This window comes from Myotis yumanensis, unplaced genomic scaffold (genome assembly GCF_028538775.1).
Source record: "Myotis yumanensis isolate MYYU_CA2020_CCGP unplaced genomic scaffold, mMyoYum1.0.hap1 SCAF_12, whole genome shotgun sequence".
NCBI lineage: Eukaryota > Metazoa > Chordata > Mammalia > Chiroptera > Vespertilionidae > Myotis > Myotis yumanensis.
Genome location: NW_027223763.1, coordinates 30,678,995 through 30,701,399, shown reverse-complemented (window position 1 = coordinate 30,701,399; position 22,405 = coordinate 30,678,995). Strand labels below are relative to the sequence as shown.

Below are 22,405 nucleotides of genomic sequence, written 5' to 3'. Positions count from 1 at the left end.
TGAGACTATATTAGTAACATGGTTTTCTCAAAAGACAAATGGAACAAGGAAAAAACTAAAACTTGCCCATTTCATCCCAGTATTCAATAAAAGGGAAAAAAAAGGAAGCAGAGAAACAAACCACCTAAATTCTGGCAATCAGCTTACCAGTAGGAGCACATATTATTGTGTTTTTTCCTTCTAAAGCAGGACGAGCAAGCTCTAGTTGGTAATTTCTTGGCTTAATTGGGCTCTGAGTATAAGATGCTTCTGAAACACAAAAGGAACAAAATTACCAAGGAGTTTCTGCCTGAGGGATCAAGGCAATAGCTATCTATTGTCAGACAGACAGGAAGGCTGACTCCAGTAAGAAGGGCCTCATGTCGGAAAGTTTACAATCCTTGTTTTTAACATTCTAGCTTCTCCACTGATTTGAAGTGAAGAATTCTCCCTCAATGACAAAGTAGTGATGGCAAAAAGGGAAGAAAAAAATAAAATAACAAATGGTTTAATTCAGGGCAACACAGATGCCCACAGGTTAAAGGAAATGCTACATGGAACAAAACAGCAAGTAATCTTTGAAAAACACTAAACTGTGTAAATCTTGAATTCTCAAAGCAATCTCTTCTTGAAGAGCAGTCATGCTTTGTAATTCTGAAGGCTCTCACATGCTATTTTCTCTCAAAAGTGAAGGGGAAAATAAGACATTTGGGGGCTAGCTATCTGAATTCTGACGCACACCCTTGCTTGCCGATAAACTCCATTCTATCTGTGATGACTGTCCTGCCTTGCAGAACCTGTTTCCCGGAATACTCCCATTTTACAGAGGCCATAAACTGAACCATATACAACCCCCTGAGGGGGTTGGCAGTGCTGGCACCAGACAGGCCTCTGAGTGTGATCTCACTTCCCCCATCCTAACTCACAGGGGGCTGCAAAGCCCATGAAAAGTCCAGAAGCCTGATCTATATCTGGGGGACAAAGAAACTAAAGGGTATAAAGGGAAAGCTTCATCCATATTCATCACTCAGGATTTGGAAACTGACTCCCCTGAGTCACGGCATGTGTGCATCTAGAAATAAAGGCTATTTTTCTGAATATCTTCTGAGTGCCCAGCTGATTAATTCTTCTGCATTAATCTGGTGTGTTGGCTGGGAAAATACCAGTCATGCTGCCTACTTAGGGCACCGCTGGTAAAGGCCAATGGCCGGTCCTTTTGCCCAGCTCCCTCCTGAAGATGGGAAAGGCATGCCTCCAGTGATTTACTGGATTCCAGTCCTCATCGGGCCTGGATGACCGGGACCTCCGCTTGCGCCTCAGTGGACTTCAAGCAGGACAGAAAAGCCCTTTCTGGAACCAGATGTCTGACTGGTAAGTTTTCCCCTGGGGGAGCAGTCTGAGTTCAGGCCTGTCTTTTGGGACAGAAGAAGTGGCTGATCACCACTTAGGCAAAATATTTGCCTCGGTTCAGGGACTTTCCGTGAGTGGAAGTCAAAGCTCAAACTGACTGTGAATGTAAGAGTCTGTGTGAAGCGAAAGTTACCTTGTGTTTGTCCTGTGTCTCTGTTAACTGGGAGGTATTACATGGTTTAACTGCAAATATGGGAAGTAGTTTCTCCAAACCCACTGTTTTAGAATGTATGTTAAAGAATTTAAAGAAAGGTTTTCCTGGGGACTATGGGGTGAACCTAGTTCCCTGGAAGTTAACAAAGATGTGTGACATAGACTGGCCATCTTTGGGTCAAGATGGCCAGAGGAGAGCACACTGGATATTCCCGTAATCAGGAATGTTTACAGAGCTATAAAGGGAGTTTTCTGTTGTTGTTTTTTTAATATAAATTTTTATTAATTTCAGAGAGGAAGGGATAAGGAGATAGAAACATCAATGATGAGGAAAGAATCATTGACTGGCTGCCTCCTGCACCTCCATCCCCCCACTAAGGACTGAGCCCACAACCTGGGCATGTGCCCTGACCAGAATCAAACTGTGACCTCTTGGTTCATAGGTCTACGCTCAACCCCTGAGCCATGCCAGCAGGCAAGAACCAGAAGTTTTAAAAAACAATCAGAGGCTTTATATCACTAATAGATAAGCAAATGGAAATATGTTAAGAGCCACAAATACCTTGAAAATCATCTATTGAGTCCAAACTATCCATTTGAAAGAAAAGGAGACTTTCTAAAAGGTTAAGAGAGTTCACTAAGGACCTTTCACATGTCAGAAAAGTTGAAAGCAACTTACATTCATTGATTTTATTTTGAAATGACCAAAAACTTGAATCATTCAGTTGCAGAAGTAATCTATAAATTTGCTTCTCATGGTGTTATCCCCAAATCACATCTTTCTTCTAATACTACTAATGTATATCATAATTTTCCCCCTGATTCCCTTTGGTAAATAACTTTTTACTATGGCTTATTATGCAACTTTCTGGTCTCATAAAAAGAATAAGATGGGCCTTTTACAGTCACTGGTAACTCATACCGGGCCTTTGTATGAATTAGAAAAAGCTCTCCGCTCAGAGGACATAGCCCCTCAATGCACTCTGACAAACAGCACAAGCTGGATCTCAATCCCCTCTCAACCCTCAGCCGCGTACACATGGGCAGTGCACAAACTTCATCAATTTACACTGCAGCCCTGGGATCCTAGAAGGAAAGATAGCAAATGACTCTCAAATAGTAGAAATATTTCATTAGAAAGCAGGGCTGATTTTTAAAATCCTGTCTGTGAAAGCAGGAGCTCATGGACATTGAGTTTCTGGGAGGACTATTTGCATTTTCATGTAGAGCTGCCTATATTTTCTTAGTGATAAAAGAAGACCAAAAAAAAGAAGATAGAAGAGGAAGAAGTTGACAATTGAGTTCCTAACCATAGGAAAAAGTATTTCTTGTCATGTAAATTCTCTTTTCTTTATTACTTTCCCTTAAAAACCTTTTCATAAGGCTGTGACTTTTGGTACTGAAAACAAGTCCCCACACAAAATACTTGAAGGACAACATATGGAAAAGAAAAAAGAGTGCTAGGTACCTGAAGGTGGACATGAATTCTGACTAAGATTCTGGCATTCTGGTTCTTCCTTGTAGAAAATCTGTACGTCGGAAGTTTCTATTTCCCCATCCTCAAGCTCTTTCGTTTCCTCTTTTGCACCTTTATGAGACCAAAAAGCATCTTAGAATCTTTACATAAACTGATTCCAGTCTTGATTGTGAAAGCCTCACAATGAGGTGATAATACTAAAACTGTAAACTCCCATTAAGATTTCTCACAAACACTCCTGTCACCTTTAAAACAATTAAAATAATCTTTTCAAGTTTGCTATCTCAATTTGGAGTTTGAACTCCAAAGTCATTTCCGACTTTATTATTCAAAGTGTAGGACAAAGATCAGCAATTTCAGGAACTTGTTAGAAATGCAGACTCTTGAACCCCTACTGCATCAGAATCTGCATTTGAACAAGATCCCCGGGTGGTTCATATGCACACTAAAGAAGATATTCATGTCTTCCTTTCCTGGCCTCCCCACGAAATCAGATGTGTATTTCTGGAACAACTTGTGATCTAAAGAAGCCACAAAAAGCTAAGAGGGTTTACCAAACTCAACCTTTAAAACAGTAGTTCTCAACCTTCCTAATGCTGCAACCCTTTAATACAGTTCCTCATGTTGTGGTGACCCCCAACCATAAAATTATTTTCATTGCTACTTCATAACTGTAATTTTGCTACTGTTATGAATCGTAATGTAAATACCTGATATGCAGGATGTATTTTCATTGTTACAAATTGAACATAATTAAAGCATAGTGATTAATCACAAAAACAATATGTAATTATATATTCAATATGTGTTTTCCGATGGTCTTAGGCGACCCCTGTGAAAGGGTCGTTCGACCCCCAAAGGGGTCGCGACCCACAGGTTGAGAACCGCTGCTTTAAAATGATGCTTTGAGGTTAGCTTCAGGACTCAGATACTTAATCACAATAGGTTCTTTTTTTCAATCCTGCTCTGGTTCAGTTCCAGATGGCTTCCAGGCAGAGAACCAAGCAATGTCTATCATGAATCTACTGTGAAAAGGGATAAGTCCTGGTTTGGACCCTCTTAACTCTTGAATTTTCAAGAGATTTCTCTGATAATCTAAACCCAAATAGTGAGCTCAGACCCTGCCTCCGCCAAGTCCTTTGGGCCAGATGGGCTAATTCTGGATGAGAACGGTTTGCCCTGGTCCATATTTAGGGGTTATATACACTCAAACTACTTCTGTAGGCAAGTAGCCCCTTGCCTTCCAGAATTCAATTTCATGCTGATCTCTCATTAGAGAGGTAGCGATGGGTATCAGAGGGGAAAAATGCCTCTGACAGCGAGTGAAAAACAGGTAGGAGTGAAGGAAGCCCTAAGGAGAACTATGAGGAAGCAGAGCATGTTTTCAGACCCTCCCCTCCCCGCTTCAGAACTGTTCCTTCAAAATCCTACCTTTCTCTATAATCCACAGTTCACTAAAATTGCTCTCTTCTTTCTCCAAAGCAAGTTTCAAATATTTGGGCCAGTTCTCCTTGTCTGATCTGAGAAGGCACTCAACCATTTTCTCTGCACCTGCCATCGGCCCCTTGTTGGAACAAACCTGAGCAAGACAACTGCAGTTGACTGATCAATTATTTCAAAGTTTTCCTTTTATGAGTTTTTATTGAAGAAATACCAACTTAAGTGCTATCTGATTTAAAATTATTGTTTGGTTCAATAGGTCTTATTCATGAACATTTTTGCCCCATCCCACACAATTTTTAAAAAAACCCTTCCTTTGCCCTAATCCCGTGGTCGGTAAACCACAGCTCGCGAGCCACATGTAGCTCTTTGGCCCCTTGAGTGTGGCTCTTCCACAAAATACCATGTGTGGGAGCGCACGTACAGTGCGACTGAAACTTCGTGGCCCATGTGCAGAAGTCGGTATTTTGTGGAAGAGCCACACTCAAGGGGCCAAAGAGCTGCATGTGGCTCGAGAGCTGCGGTTTGCCGAGCTGCAGTTTGTCGATCACTGCCCGAACCGGTATGGCTCAGTGGATAGAGCGTCGGCCTGCGGATTGAAGGGTCCCAGGTTCGATTCTGGTCAAGGGCATGTATCTTGGTTGTGGGCACATCCCCAGAAGGGGTTGTGCAGGAGGCAGCTGATCGATGTTCCTCTCTCATCAACATTTCTAACTCTCTATCACTCTCTCTTCCTCTCTGTAAAAAAATCAATAAAATATATATTTAAAAATAAATAAATAAATAAAATAAAAAACCCTTCCTTTGTCTTTGTCCTCTTCATATTGTATCACTATGTCAAGCCAAATATTCTCACCTCCTCTGAGATCTTATATTCAATCATCATCAGCAATATTAGGAAAACAACCCACATACTAGCCATTCAAAATATGGGCATATTGGCATAGAGAGATATTTGAAAGGACATAACCAAATATTAACAAATGGGTTTTTCAAGGTGGTGAGATTTACATGACTTTTATTATTTCATTTTTTTTTTTATTTTTTTTTTTAAAATATATTTTATTGATTTTTTACAGAGAGGAAGGGAGAGAGATAGAGAGTCAGAAACATCGATGAGAGAGAAACATCGATCAGCCGCCTCCTGCACATCCCCCACCGGGGATGTGCCCGCAACCCAGGTACATGCCCTTGACCCGAATCAAACCCGGGACCTCCCAGTCCGCAGGCCGACGCTCTATCCACTGAGCCAAACCGGTTTCGGCATGACTTTTATTATTAATCATAATCATAATAACTAAAATTTATTGAGCACTTATTATGCATAAGTTCAGGAAGGATATCATTTGGATTAATTCTGGTTTTAAATTCTGGTTGCAAACGCCTTAAAAGCGATCTATGTTCCTCCAACTTTTCTATTTTGTGGAAATCCCAACTTTCAATGGCTTCATAAAGTCCAGAAGGCATATGTAAGCACTTTAGATATATTCTCTAATTTAATATTTATAAAAATATAGTAATAAGACGCCATTTTAAACATGAATAAACAGAGGCTTAGAGAAACTAAGTAATTTGCCTAAGATCATATCACTAGTAAGTGGTTGAGTTAGGATTCTAACAAAGTTTATTTGTGTCCAGAGCCTGAATACTTAGCCACTAGATTATATGGCTTTTTTTAATTTGCTAAACTAGTTGATTTTATTTAAATTTGCATAAAACATTATTCAGAAAGCAATAAAAATCTTTTTAACTGAAAATAGGACAAACCTGAAAAAAATTGTGACATAAAAATTACTCAATTCACAATTAAATTACTATTCTAGGTAATTAAGCCTGAGATTTGAAGACTTTTGTGGGTTGCAGGATCTTTCTTAGGTCTAAAGCATTATAGAAAACGAAAACATTTTCCATGTTCAAATTATTTCCCAATTCAAAATTTTATTTTAATTAAATTACCTGTCTAATTTCTTCACATTCCTGATTAATTAAACATTCAGATAGTTCAGGAAGGATATCATTTGGATTAATTCTGGTTTTAAATTCTGGTTGCAAACGCCTTAAAAGCGATCTATGTTCCTCCAACTTTTCTATTTTGTGGAAATCCCAACTTTCAATGGCTTCATAAAGTCCAGAATAACCTGAAAAAAAAAAGAGAGAGAGAGAAAGAGAATTGGGGGCTTTTATGAGACCAACTAAAAAATACTTTGAGATTATTTAATATCAAGAAATCATGTCTGAATGTATAGTGAGAAAACTCAAAAATATCTAAATCTCCTTAGTTATTATGAACTTTCAAAAAGAAAACTCGATATTCATTTTAGGTACCCAACATTTTAGATCTTCTAACAATATTTATCATCTCTTGGGAGAAAATACAAAGGATATATGTGAGGTTTTACATTTGATCTTAGTATAAAATCTTCCTTCCAAAGTGCATCGATAGATTCCACCTACAACTCCTGATTCATCTTTCAATGTGCCAAGCCATCATGTTAATTTTCTTGTCAGTGCAAATTAGTAAAGGCAAACAGAAATATAGATTATAATTCCAGCCCCTTAGGAGATTACTGTCCGGTATTCGCTGGCACCCTGCCCCGGGGGCGAAAAGATCCCTTCCCTCTCTTGGGCCGGTGAAAAACTGACCTCACCACACTGACGTCCAGAAACTGCCCTACCCTGGTGGAAAGTCCCTGCCAGACAAATGGCTCCTGGAAATGGCCAAAACCGCAGGACAGACCGCAGGTTTCACCTGACCCTGGAAAACCCCCACTGCCACCAATTTCTGCCAGCATAAAAACTTGCCCCTGCTCCAGTCTGGCGCGGCTTCTCCTGCTCCCCTCTCCGAGCTGGTGAACCCGCCCATGTGTTCCCAATAAAGCCTGTTTAATCTGGTCTCTGATTGGACTCACGGTTTTTCCTTGCGGCGGCGTAAAACCTAATAATTACCTTCTGTGTTATTCCAAGAAAATAAAACTAAGTATAATGAGAAAGTCTGAGGTGGAAAAAAATTACTTCCAATTGTAATAATCCAAGAATGCTTCACTCTAAAGTTCTCTAAAGAATTACCAGGCTTGTCCAATCTTAAGGCCCACAACCTTTTTATTACCAATCTAGGACCCCACGAAGGATGTCCTACTGTCGGTTTACAGGGATCGGGCCTAAACCGGCAGTTGGACATCCCTCTCACAATCCGGGACTACTGGCTCCTAACCACTCACTTGCCCGCATGCCTGTCTGCCTGATTGCCCCTAACCACTCTGCCTGCCGGCCTGCTCACCCCCAACTGTCCCCCGAGCCAGTGTGCTCACTCCACCTTCCCTCCCCACTGGCCTGCTCACCCCCAACTGCCCCCCTGCTGGCCTGCTCACTCCAAATTGCACCCCCTGCTGTCCTGATCACCTCCAACTGACCCCCACTGATGGCCTCCTTGCCCCCAACTGGCCCCCCTGCTAGTCTGCTTACCCCCAATGGCCCCGCCCCCCATCAGCCTGATCACCCACAACTGCCCTACTCTCTTGGCCTCGAACCGCCTCTACCTCGGCCCCGGCACCATGGCTCTGTCCAGAAGAATGTCTGGAAGGTCTCCTGGAAGGTCTCCCAGTCTAATTAGCATATTACCCTTTTATTAGTATAGATAGAGGCCTGGTGCACAGGTGGGGGCTGGCTGGTTTGCCCTGAAGTATATCCCGGATCAGGGTGGGGGTCCTGCTGGGGTACCTGGCCAGCCTGGGTGAGGGGCTGATGGCTTTTTGCAGGCTGGCCACACCCCCTTCAGGATGGGGATCCCCACTGGGATGCCTGGCCAGCCTGGGTGAGGGGCTGAGGGCCGTTTTCAGGCTGTCCACAGCCCCTTCAGGGTGGGGGGAGTCCTGCTGGGGTGCCTGGCCAGCCTGAGTGAGGGGCTGATGGCCGTTTTCAGGCTGGGCACGCCCCCCAGCGACCTAAGCTCCCAGCCTCTCCTTTTTTTTCTTTTTTTCAGCGCCTCCTTGAGCAGAGGCCAGGGCGGGCTGGAAGCAGGTATCTGGGATTTATTTATCTTCTATAACTGAAACTTTGTAGCCTTGAACGGAGCTCAGGGCCGGCCAGGGCAGGCGGGAAGCTTGGCTTCCTCCATCGCCAGGGGCAACCCAAGCCTCCTGCTTGCTCCAGCTCTGTGGCCGCCGCCATCTTAGTTGGGTTAATTTGCATACTTGCTCCTGATTGGCTGGTGGGTGTAGCAGAGTAATGGTTAATTTGCATGTTCCTCTTTTATTAGTGTAGATAAATAGCAGAACAACAAAATGAACACATGTAAATCTATTCACAACTTAAGAACTAGAATATTCCATTATATTGCGGGTGTGTGCCTCTTTTTCTCCCACCCTCCTATCTCCTTGCAAATATACTCCTACTCTGTATTTGATGTATCAATCCCTTAATTTTTTTGAGTAGTTGCATGACATATCTTTGATTCTCTAAACAATATGTTTTGTTTAGCTTGCTTGGAACTTTATAATTATATTCTACTAAATGGAATTTTCTCTGATTTTAAAAATAGTTTAATATTACATTTCTAAGCTTCACCTGTGTTGTTGTCTGTAGCTTTGCTCATACTGAGGAGGAAACTGGTCTAGCAAGGTGTGTCAGGCCATAAAAACTGTGAACAATGCACTGCCCTGGGTGGGGGAGGGTTGTTATGCTGGTGCCAAGATGTGGCCTGATACTTGGGGGCCTTTCTGCAGGGACACGAAGGGGGCAGGGGGCCTATCTGCAAGACAAAGACCCCAGCGGGATATATAGACAGGCTCTCTGCATGTTTCTTCACTCTGATTTGGAAATTATTCCCAGAGTCCACTAGTGTTAATAAATGGGGTCCCTCCCTTTCTCTACGAAGCGAGCTTGGTATTTCTTTGGTCTTCTGTAACAATACCTTTTCATTGCAGTATATTCAACCATCATGTGAATATTTTAAAAATTATTTATCCATTCTCCTCTTCTCGAGGTTGCTTCTAGTTTTGTTTGCTTGCTTGCTTTTGTTAATACAAACAATTATACTATGAACATTCATGTATGAATTTGGGAATATATGTGTAAGAATTTTGTTAGGGTATATACCTAAGAGTAAAGCTGTTCAATAGGATACATGGGAGTTGAACTATGCCAAATCGTTTTTCAAAATAGTTTTATCGAGTTACACTCTGTAGGGGGATTTTTTAAAATTAAATATGCTTTTATTGATTTTAGAGAGAGAGGAAGGGACAGGCAGAGAGTGAGAAACATCCATTGGCTGCCTCCTGCACGCCAAGGATTGAACCCACAACCCAGGCAAGTGCCTTGACCAGAAATCAAACTGGCAAGCTTTTGGTACATGGGACAATGCACAACCAACTGAGCCACACTGGCCAGGGTTGTAGGGTGATAGCTAAGATTACCTGTTATTAAATGTACTCTTCAAGCCTTAACACTGTTGGACTTATTAGTTTGGCTATCTACTAGTTATAAAATGTTACCTCATTATGTTCCTAATTTATAACAAATATTAATTAATTATTTTTATAATAAATAATTATTTTTAGAGAGAGAGGAAGGGAGGATAAAGAGAGAAACATCAATGTGAGACAGAAACATTGATTGGTTGCCTCTCATACACACCCCAACTGGGGATAAAACCATGGGTTTGTTCCCTGACCAGGAATTGAATCTGTGACCCTTCAGTGCATAGGACATTACAACCTACTGAGCCACACTGGCCAAGGCTGAAGTTTTCTTTCTTTTCCTAATTGATTTTAAAGCCTTTTAAAAAACATTCTATATATTAATTCTTTGGTCATAATGTATTTTGCGGATATCTTCTCCCAATCGGCTTTTTTTCACTTTCTTTATAGTGTGTTTTGACAAACGAATGCTCTTAATATTAATGTCATGGAACTTTTCAATCTTTCTTTTATGGTTAATGCTTGAATATCTTGTTTCAGAAATCTTGCCATAATCCAAGGTCATAAAAATATGATCCTATATTCTCTTGTAAAATTGTTAAAATTTTACCTTTTAGAATTAAATCTTTAATTCTTTTGAATTCATATTGTGTGTGTATGTATGAATGGAATGAATTAAGGAACACAAATTTATTTGTATCCGCTTGGATAGGAAAGTTAAGGTTTGTTTGGTTTTTAATCTTAACCTCTTTAAACTATCCTGTTTATAATGGCCCACTGCAATTAATCAAAAAGCCCCTCCTTTCCTAATAATCCTCCTTTCCCAGAGATCTATAATATAACAGGTTTCCATAAATACATGAGCCTAGTTGAAGACTCTATTCTATTTCATTGGTCAGCTGGTTGGTTCCAGGAACAGAGTCGCACTGTCTCAATGCCTACAGCTTTACAATAAAACTTGATATCTCAAAGGGAAAACCCCAGACTATTTAATTCTTCTTTAGAGAGTTATTGATTGTTCTTGGGTCATAATTCTTTCAAATACATTTTAGAATCAGCTTGTCAAACTCATAAAAAAGCATGTAAGATTTTTACTAGAATTGTATTGAATATATAGGTCAATATAGGGAGAGATGACATTTTTATGATATCAAGTTGTCCTCTTCATACGCATGGGTATGTATCTCCATTTAAATAGGACTTCTTTAATATCTTTCAATAACATTTTATCATGTTCTCCATTCAGACTTTACCCACCTTTTGCTGGGTTTATTTCTAAATACATGATAACTTTTGTTACTAATATAAATGATATTTCTATTTGCTTCCAGTGGGTGAAAATGCAACTAACTTTTGTATACTATCTTCTATCCAATGAAGATGCTAAATTCTACCATTACTTACAATGCTCGGTAGACTCCTTTAGATATTTCAGGTAGACAATTATATTATCTGCCTGAAAATAGTCTTCACATTGCTTCAGATTAAAAGACATGAACTAGACCTGCTGGTATGGCTCAGCAGTTGAGTGTCAACCCAGGGACCAAAAGGTCACTGGTTTGATTCCTGGTCAAGGCACATGCCTGGTTTGAGGACTCAATCCCTAGCAGGGGGCATGCAGAAGGCAGTCAATCGATGATGTTTCTCGTTCATCAATGTTTCTATCACTCTATTCTCTTCTCCTTTCCTCTCTCTCTAAAAATCAATAAAAACATTTAAAAAAAGACTAATTATATGTGGACACCTCAAGATTAATAGCATTTCACTTTTACAGCATTTGGAAACAGTCAAGTAATATACTTTAATTTGTGAGGGAAAAGAATAAACAAACCTGCATGGCGAAGAGCATCCAAAAAGCCACGAAACCAGCCTTCCTCCTGGAGCTCCAATAGGAACTTGAGAAAAAGTGTAGTAGCCTCCATCACACCCTTGTTGTTTTTCTCAGCTTGAATATACTGCACCTCATCTACAGAGAGAAGCAAGAGTGATTCATCAAACTGTAGAACCATTAACCATTGTGTTATTGGTGGGGTGCTCTCTGTGGCAGCCTCTGTAACCTGTGGAAGTGGAGTTCCTGCGATGCTGCAGGAAAATGAATTTTCTGAGACTCTTGAGGGAGGAGGAGTGATCTTTATTTCTGTGGAATTGAACCCCTGGATTTCCAATGTCCCATTTCCCTCCTTCCCACCAAGAAAAAAGTCCAATCTTGCCTTCAGCAGGCTAGAATTAAGGCCACTGCCCAGAGTCTCCACTTCATATTAAAGCACAGTCCAATCCAGCATCTGGCTAGCTGAGCTTGTGTTCCCAGCTCCAGTCCATTGCATGCTTACGGCCACATGGTGGGCAAGTGCAGGTCAAAGAGCAAGAGAGCTCAAGAGCGAGCAAGAGCACGAGAGAGAGGAACTCTTTGGGGACTATAACCAGGAGCTTAACCAATTAACCCTAATTAACCCTTCAAGACTTCATGTGCTTGCAGTGGCTTCACCCCCTTAGCCAATTATCTTTTTCCCAGGGTAGACTGGCAAACAAGGACCTTCTCTATGACACCCAGACTTCACTGCACATGTGCTTATCTTCCTCTTTGTTGGGTTCCTTCCCCCAGTGATCTGTAGGGTATGGACAGGTGGTTCCCTGGGAAGCTTGAAGCTGTAGTTTCCTGGTGAAGCTGCCCAGATGACCATGCTTATTATGTCTAGCCTTCCCTTTGCTCTCTTCATATTATTAATATTAGTAACTAGCTAATTATGACAATAACTGAAAGAAAAACCTGAACAGGGTTGTCAAAATTTATGAAGTGGAGTTGGAAACTGCAACAAAACAGCAATAGAAGGCACAGCAGGAAGGCAGCAAATTCTCTGCTCATTCTTCACCAACCCTGCCATCCTTTCTGGAAATTCTCCTAGTTTGGTATGAAGTCTAGGAGCACACTCTAAGGCAGTCCTAAGGAAAAGGAGTTTATTGGCTTCAGGTCAAGATGGCGGAGTAGGTAAACAATGTGCTCACCTCCTCCCTCGACCACATCAAAATTACAACTAAACTACAGAACGATCACTGAGAATCACCTGAAGTCTAGCTGAAAAGAAGTTCTATAACCAAGGATATACAGAAAAGGCCACATCAAGGCAGTTGAGAAACAAAACGATTATTATAAAGTAAAGAAGTTTCGCCGAAACTGGTTTGGCTCAGTGGATAAAGCGTCGGCCTGCGGACTCAAGGGTCCCGGGTTCGATTCCGGTCAAGGGCATGTACCTGGGTTGCGGGCACATCCCCAGTGGGAGATGTGCAGGAGGCAGCTGATCGATGTTTCTCTCTCATCGATGTTTCTAACTATCTCTCTCCCTTCCTCTCTGTAAAAAATCAATAAAATATATTTTAAAGAGAAAAGAAAAGAAGTTTCTTAAAGATATATGAAAAAGTCTCCCACAACAAGGGCAAAGTCATGGTAGTTCTGGTTTAGATGGAAGAAAGGCTTCTTCCAACATTTTCATAGTCTCTTGTTCAAAAGTCTGAATTAACAGTAGGACCAAGAGTGTGAGGACAGGACCACTCCATAGCATCAGTAACAATTACAGTGGACTCTGCAAGCAAAGTTAGAAATAAACAGAGATATTTTCATGGTCCTTTTTCCAGGTTCTTGCTAAGACAGTAGGCAATATGGCAGAAAAGAGAAAGCAAGAGGAGCTCAAGAGAAAAAAAGTGAGGCCAGGTAGCAGGAAAGTACCCACCAACCAGCAGGTTGTCATACATACTTTGTACGCTAACTCCATGTCTGAGGTGGTAATCAAACCGTTGCCTTCATTATGACCTGACATTTGGTAATTTTCCACTTTTCCCCACATTGCCAATGGAATGTAATTCCCAAGGGAGTAAGCCAGATGTCTGGATGGTCAACCATCATATTCTCAGGAATTAGAAGAGAACATAGCAGGCAACAGATACTCAACAAAGGTATGCTGAATGAAAGGAAGGGATGCCTTCCTTTTCTGTCTTAGCAACAATAGAATTCAATGATTTTTAAGAGTTGTGAAGCTATCACCATATCTAATTTTGGTACCATTGTAATTAACCTAGTATTAGTAACAACAACAAAGGAGCAAAGAAGGCCAAATATTACAGGCATGTCATTTGGGCAGCTTCACCAGGAAGCTAAAGCTTTACATTCCCCAGGGAGCCACCGATCTGTTCCCCACAGATTGCAGGGGGAAGGGACTGGACAGGGAGAATATAGGGACGCATGCCCAGTGAAGTACCCGGGAAGGTACTTGTCTGTCAGTCACACCTGGGAACAGATCACTGCAAGAAGGAAGACATCTGGGACAGTTAATTCCCTGAACAAAGAAGCTCTTGTACTCTTGGTTCCTCTTATGCTTTTGGGACTCTGATTGTTCGAGGTGTGCTCCCCAGTATTCGCCCTCATTAGTGTTTCCACTCTGACTGAATCCTGACTGATAGAATATACTTGTCACAATTAAGGTTGACCCATAGAATCCAGAGCTCCCAAGAGAAAAAATAGGCGATACAGAAACTTTATCAATCTAATAAAAAACAGAAAAAGATGGGCAGAAAGCAAAAAGTTTATGGACCCATGTATATGAACTGTAGGGGTGGGAAAGAGATTAACCAGGAACTTCTATGCACATATATGCATAGCCCATGGACACAGACAGTAGCTGATGAAGGCCTAGGAGGGGCCGGTGTGGGGTGAAGGGGGTCAATGGGGAAAAAACCAAAGGAAATATCTGTAATACTTTCAACAATAAAGATAAATTTTAAAAAAATGAACAGTAAAGATACAAACCAACTAAATGATAAAAATTGCCTCTGGTGAGGGACTTGAAATAAAGCCTCTATGGTACCTTTAACATTAAAAATGAAGATAATATACATAGTGTTCTTCAGCTTGTTTTTTGTTTTACTTATCTTTAAAAACAATTTTTTTTTATTGATTTCAGAGAGGAAGGGAGAGGGAGAGATAGAAACATCAATGATGAGAGAAAATCATTGATCGGCTGCCTCCTGCAGGCCCCACACTGGGGATTGAGCTTGCAACCCAGGCATGTGCCTTGACCAGGAATCGAACCATGCCCTCCTGGTTCATAGGTCAATGCTTAACCACTGAGCCATACCAGTCAGACTAGAATTTTTAAAGATATTTTACTTACCTTTTGGTTATTTTTACTGTGGTTGCATTGTAACTATAAATTAAATCTAACACGCATTAAAAACTATCCTACCTATGCACTCCCACAGCATACTATGGTTTTCCATCAAAGCACTTGCCACACTTTATTATCTATTGTTTATTTAGGTACCTGCCTTCACATATGCACTCTAATCTCAGTCAAGGCAGGGACCATTTCTATCTCGTTCACTATGAATTCCTTAGTCCTAACATGATGCTTCCTATTAGGTTATATATGCAGAAATATGGGTAAATTATCTCCAATGCTAGCATAAGGCCTGACATGTGAGTTATCTGTTTATTGAATCAATATGAAAGAATGGAATTCACACCAGTTTGTTAGTGTTTCACCCATTCCAGGAAATTCTAAAAGAATGTCATGCACCGGCTTACAGTCTTCAGGGGCGGAAGCTACTCTGTGGTCACTAGGATGTTATTTTGTGACTTCACTCTAAGCACAACTAGAAAGTGGAGGTTCACTGTTGGTGGTATACTCTCACTCCTCACTCCACAGCCTGTGGTCTGGTTTTGCAGACAATTAGCAGAAAAGTTATCCAACTGCTTTTTTAAAAAAATATATATTTTATTGATTTTTTACAGAGAGGAAGAGAGAGGGATAGAGAGTTAGAAACATCAATAAGAGAGAAACATCGATCAGCTGCCTCCTGCACACCCCCTACTGGGGATGTGCCCGCAACTCAGGTATATGCCCTTGACCGGAATCGAACCTGGGACCCTTCAGTCCGCAGACTGACCTCCATCCACTGAGCCAAACCGGTTAAGGTGGTTATCCAACTGCTTTAATGCAATTTCCAAAAACTGACTCACATCAGGAAAGGCATATAGGCACTTGGAGTTTGAAAAGAAATTGCCAGATCCACTCAACTCAATTCCCTCCCAGTACCATCTCCCTTCTGTTCCCAAAGTCTGCGCTTACCTCCAGCACAAAGCACTTCAATACAGGGGGGGTAGAGGGCAATGGGGGGATAAAATACCTTAATCAATAAAGAAAAATATCAGTAAAAAAAAATAACATTATTCACTGTAAAAATAAATAAAATATACCATGAAGTATATTTTTAAAAAGGCATTTCAATACAAATGTACCTAATGGCCATTATCCATCATCATATGCATCAAAAGCTGAATGGAAACACCTGAATTAAAGCCTAAAGTCATTCAGTCCAAGTCTCCTTCGCACATTTTCAGTTATTTTGGAAGTGACCTGCAGAGTCAGCATGAACTTTTTTGCAGCTCTGAGTGTTTTGTAATCATTTGTGTACATCTGTCCTCACCCGTGTCCCACCACCAGCACCGTGGGCTGTAAAGTATTTAAAGGCAGGGCCTGTATCTTATTTCTGAATCGCTGATGTCAGCACAAAACAGTAGACATAACTACTAATAGAAATAAATGGACAGCGACTTGTTTCTTCAACTTTGAATCTAAATAGATGTGTACCCCTAAGTAAGTCATTTCACCTCACTGAGACTTAGTTTCCCCAGTTGGGTCCTCAAGGTCACCCTCAAACTCTGACAACCACTAGTCCAGTGGTTCCCAAACTTTTTTTGGCCATGCCCCACCTAAGCATCTCTAAAATCCTGATGCCCCCCGGTGACATATAATTCTTATTATTCAAAAAGTGGACTTCTATTCACATGGAGGAAGCCTAAAAGGCCATTAACTTGGTCTAAACAAGCTTCCAAAGAACATGACATCCATGAAAGAGAAAAATAAAAGAACAAAAGGGCAGTTGAAGTACTGAGGAAGAAATTGTTAAATAATAATAATAATAATATGAAGTGATATGAAAAAAATAGCAAATAAAGTTTCAAAACTGGAATGCATAAATATATCACAATATATATTTATATACTGTATATGAGGCCCTTAGAACCACAAGAAATGCAAAAACTTCACTGTTAATAACTCATTCTTGAATTGCCCCCTTCAAAATCAAATTGCCCCCCTGGGGGCGTGTGCCCCACGTTGGGAACCACTGCTCTAATCTGAAATGCTGTGGGGATCTTGCCACAAACCCCGCGTTCCCAGCAGGCTACCGGTGTTGATTAAAAGAAGGGATAAAAAAAACCAACGGGAAAACACGTCCTGAACAGGTTTCCTGTCCTAAGGGGGGGCGCCACTGCCGACCACTCACCCTCCTTAAACCAGGGGGCCATGTAGCTCAGGATGTAGGTAGGGTCCAGGATCTTGGTGACATAGTCCCGGAAGGCGTGCAGATTCCGCCGCTCCTCGGCCGTCATGCCTGCAGCTGGGCTCCCGCAAAGACCCTCCTCACCAGCGCCCCACTTTTAAGGCGCACAGCGAGCAGGAGGCGCTTTTTCAGGATGCCGGCGGGGAGAGGCAGAGCTGCCGGGGAAATCGAAACCGCAACTAGCGGAGAGGGGCAGGGCAACACCAGGGCGCAGCCTCCCCGCCCCGCCTTCCCCACGCGGTTTCCCTTTCCTCTCCAGCTCCCTGCTTTTCCCACCTGTGGGGACCCGTGGGGATTGCTTTTTAGATTTTCATTTTATCTTATTTTTTTTTGTTTTGCTAATATAGGGGCAAAGTTTAGATTAAATAAAGTGCACAGATTTGAAGGGTACAATTCTGAGTTTTCAAAAACGTTTACAGTGGAACCGCTTCCCCCGGGTTGTGCGGGCGTATGTTTAACTTCACAGGAAACTGCCACCTGTTTTCCCAGATCCTTACCACTTGCATTCCCACCCGTAGAGTAAGAGGAAGGAACTACATACACACCCAGTAAATACACACCCTGGCCAGTTTTCTTGTTTATGTAACTTGGTGTTTGTGGTTCTAATTTTTAACTCCTCGATAATTAATGATGTTGGGCACATTCTCATGTACTTATTGGCCACTTATCTTTTTGTTTTTTTTGGTGTGTGAAGCATTTGCTCCTCGGTTTTGCCTGAGTGGTTTTTGTTTGTATTATGGATTTACAGGTTTATTTATTTATTCTGGAAACAAGCCCATTGTCAAATATATGTATCCCAAATGTCTTCTCCTAGTCTGTGATTTACCGTTTAATTTTCTTAAAGGTGTCTTGAGCAAAAGTTTGTTTTGGTGAAATCCAAACTTCAGTTTTTTCTCTGTGTACTGCTTTTTGTGTCTTCTAATAAATCTTTGCCTACTCCTAGGTCATTAAGGTATTCTTTGTCTTTTATTTCTTTGACATTTAGGTCTATGATAATTTCAAATTAATTTTGTTGTGCTAGGAGGTAGGGCGGGTCAATGTTTCATTTTTTACTTCTAATTGTTACAGCACAAAGTATTTCATTTGTTGAAAATTTTTTCTGCTCCCATTGAATAGCTTTGGCACCTTTGTAAAAAAAAAATCAATTGAGCCGTAACCGGTTTGGCTCAGTGGATGGAGCGTTGGCCTGTGGACTGAGGGGTCCCGGGTTCCGGTCAAGGGCATGTACCTTGGTTGGGGGCGCATCCCCAGTGGGGGGTGTGCAGGAGGCAGCTGATAGATGTTTCTCTCTCATCCATGTTTCTGACTCTCTATCCCTCTTCCTTCCTCTCTGTAAAAAATCAATAAAATATATTTTAAAAAAATCAATTGACTGTATGTATGCAGGTGTATTTTTAACTCTAATTAGTTCCATTTGTGCACTGACACTGCTTTATTCTGCTTTGTAACGATTATACTGGATCTCTGCATTTTGTTATGACATAAGAATAAATGTCAATTTCCCCAGCTTGCCACACACACACACACACACACACAAGTGATTAGGATTTTGACTAGGGCTGCATTGAACCTATAGATAAACTTTGGGAGAATTGACATTTTAACAACATTGAATTCTAATCTATGAATTTGTTTTCTATACTTTCTCTCAGTAGTATTTTACGTTTTAACAGTACAGATTTTGCCCTGGCCAGTGTGGTTCAGTTGGTTGGGGTGCTGTCCTGTATACCAAAAGGTGGCCAGTTTGATCCCCGGTGTCAGGGCACATACTGGGTTGGGGTGCTTGAGGGAGGTAGCTGATCAATGTTTCTCTCCCTTAACTATTTTATGTTCTTTGATGCTACTCTAAATAGAATTGTTTCTAAGGTTTCATTTTCAAATTGTTTGTTGATAGTAGATAAAAATACAAGGTTTTTTTTGTGTTGTTTTTTTTTTACCTTGTTTTATGCAACATTGCTAAATTCACTTATTGGGTCTAGGAGTTGTTCTGTAGATTCCTTAAATTTTCCTAGGTAAATAGTCATGTAACTTATGAATACATGGTTTTTACTTCTTCCTTTCCAATCTTTTAAAATTTTTTAAAAATATTTTATTGATTTCAGAGAGGGAGAGGGAAACGGAAACATCAACAATGAGAATCAGTAATCAACTGTTTCCTGCACGCCCCCTACTGGGTATTGAGTCTGCAACCCGGGCATGTGCCCTTGACCAGAATCGAACCCCAGCACCCTCAGTCTGCAGGCCAACTCTATCCACTGAGCCAAACCAGCTAGGGCTCCTTTCCAATCTTTATGTCCTGTATTTTGTTCCCTTATTACACCACCCATGACCTCCAATAACAAGTTGAATTAAAGTGGTGAGGGGGTGACATCCTTATTACTAATTTCAGCGGGGAAATGATCTGTTTCACTTTAATTACAATGTTGGGCATAGGTTTTTCTCAGATGCCCTTTATCAGATTGATATTTTATTCCAGGTTTACTCTGCTTTTATCATAAATGGGTGTTGAATTTTTCAGATTTTTTAAAAATGTATTTTTGATTTCAGAGAGGGATAGAAACATCAACGATGAAAATCATCCATCAGCCTCCTCCTGCACACTCCTTAATGGGGGTGGAGCCCGGAACCTGGGCATGTGCCCTTGACCCGAATCAAACACGGGACCCTTCAGTGTGCAGGCTGATGCTCTATCCACTAAGCCAAACCGGCTAGGGCCAAATGTTTTTGTGGTTTTTTTTGCATCAATTGAGGTGCAAAAAATATGATCACCTCAATATATGATCACCTCAATCATATATTAATTAACAAAGTGAATTTCATTGATTTTTTAAAAATATATTTTTATTGATTTCAGAGAGGAAGGGAGAGGGAGACAGAAACATCAATGATGAGAATCATTGATAGGCTGCCTCCTACAAGCCCCCCACTGGGGATTAAGCCTGCAACCCAGGCATGTGCCCTTGACCGGAATCGAATCTGGGACCCTTCAGTCCTCAGGCCAATGCTCTATCCACTGAGCCAAACCAGCCAGGGCGAATTTCATTGTTTTAAAAAAGTATATTAAACCAACCTAATCTCTGGGATAAATCCCATTTGGTCATGATATAGCATTTTTAATTAAGTAGCTATTTTTTTGTGTGTTAATAAAAGATATTGGTCTATTTTTCTTATAATGTAAGGATTATGCTGGTCAAGAGTTTGTGTAAGGTTGGTACCAATACTTCTTAAACATTTAAGAGAATTCACAACGAAACTATTTGGCTTGGAGTTTTCTTTGAAGATACCTTGATTCAATTTCTTTACTAGATATACAGCAATTCTGATTTTAAATTTTATCAAGTCAGTTTTGGTAAGTTGTGCTTTTTAAGGAATTTGACCATTTCCTCTAAATTATTAAATTTATTAGCATATTTTTAATATTCCTACTGATCAAAAAATCAGTGTTGCCAAGAATTTAATAACTTTTTTTCAAAAAATCAACTTTGACTTTGATATTTTAAAAAAATTATTTTGTTTTCTATTTAATACATTTCTAATCATTATTCTTTTCTCTTACTTCCTTTGGGTTTAATTTGCTTTTACTAGTTTGTTAAGGTGTAAGTTTAGATTACCAATTTTATACATTTTTCTTTCCAATATAAGTATTTGAGGCTATAGATTTCCCTTCTCAGCTGAGTTCTAGCATCCCCATCACTTGATATTATGCTGTTTTCAATGTCATTCCTTTTTAGTGTATATTATTCCTGTGATTTCTTCTTTAACCTATGAGTTTATAGAATTGTGTTTATTTTTCAAATATTGGTAATTTCCTAAACATTTGAGGATTATTGACTTCTGATTTTAGTGTTGAGATGTTCATTATGTTTTAAGACTTTGATCTTTTGAAATTTATTGAAACTTGTTTTATAGCCCAGCAGATAGACTGGATCATCATTTAAGAATATTTATGTTGTAGTTCTTGGGTATAGCTTTATAAATATCAATTATGTTAAGTTACAGTTGGCTCTAGTCTCCTACATTAATACTTACTTTCTGTCTACTTGTTCTGTCAAGTACTTGACAGGGGGTGTTAAATCTCCAACTATGGATATTTATTTGTCCATTTGTCCCTTTCGTCCTATTGGTTTTTGCACCATAATTTGATAGCTGTTATTAGATGCATAACATTTAGGGGTGTGATGGTACCATGTATTAAGATGGGGTTTCATTGTGTTTAACTGAAAACATCATGTAAAATCAGAATGTGGAATAAAATAGCATTAAGTTTGGAATACTTAAGAAAAACTACAGTTGGGCGGGGCGGGGGGGGGAGGACACATATGTAATACCCTTTGTAATACTTTTAGCAAAAAAAAAAATAAAAATTAAAAAAAAAAAATAAAAACTAGTCATTTTATAATTTTAAAATATAGTCCTTGGTCAACTAGTCTTCCCATAATTGGTCATCAATTTCTGAACTTATTAAAAATTGTCAAATCAATGTTAGATTCTTGTCATTTTAAACCACTTTCCTACTGCCCTTAAGATAAACACAAACTCTAAACATGGCCTACAAAGCTTGGCCCCAAAGTCTTTGTCCTTTAGCTAACCCAGTCTTGGACCACTTCAGGCTTCCCTTCTGCCTTTGGACCTTTGCATATCTTTTCCTTTCATAACAACTCCATGTCTACCTATTTACTGGATTTCAGTTCAATCATCACTTCCACCTGAGAGTAGAGCCCTATTGTATGCTTTTAGAGCAAATTATACTTTCTCACCAGAGAACTTAGTTATATGTCGTCTGTTTTGTTCTATCACTGAATCCCTAGTACAGAACCCATCACACAGCAAGTATTCCAATTTCTGTTAATAATGAATGAACATGGTAGCAAGGTAAATTTGAAGGCTAAATTTAGATTTAATCCAAGTTCTGCTATTCACTGGCAATCCTACATCACACTATAGATGTAGAGCAATTTTTATCTCTAAAACTGGATAAAACATAAACACAGTCACTTTGTGTAAAAGAACTACCAATGTAAAAGTCTGGCAAGGGTTTTTGTTTGTTTTTAGTAAGCTAAATGCCACATAACTGCATTTTTCTGTAGAAGGCAAAGAATATACTTTTCACAATCAGGTTAAATAACTAAAATAAAAT

At 40.2% G+C, this 22,405-nt stretch overlaps 1 protein-coding gene across 4 annotated transcripts in view; it reads right to left on the bottom strand.

The window, feature by feature from the left end:
- RIGI (RNA sensor RIG-I) overlaps positions 1-22,405 on the bottom strand; it is a 58,517-nt gene that overhangs the window by 26,785 nt on the left and 9,327 nt on the right. For 2 of the 4 annotated variants that reach the window (XM_070431386.1, XM_070431385.1), the window contains exons 2-6: positions 11,705-11,839; positions 6,416-6,597; positions 4,451-4,598; positions 3,011-3,130; positions 148-249 (exon numbers count right to left, since the gene is read on the bottom strand). In XM_070431386.1, coding sequence (XP_070287487.1) covers positions 148-249; positions 3,011-3,130; positions 4,451-4,598; positions 6,416-6,597; positions 11,705-11,795 — 643 coding nt within the window. In that variant the 5' untranslated portion in view covers positions 11,796-11,839. Of the gene's footprint in view, positions 1-147; positions 250-3,010; positions 3,131-4,450; positions 4,599-6,415; positions 6,598-11,704; positions 11,840-17,211; positions 17,670-22,405 lie in introns of those variants that run through there. The other 2 variants (XM_070431384.1, XM_070431383.1) reach the window with 2 other exon arrangements.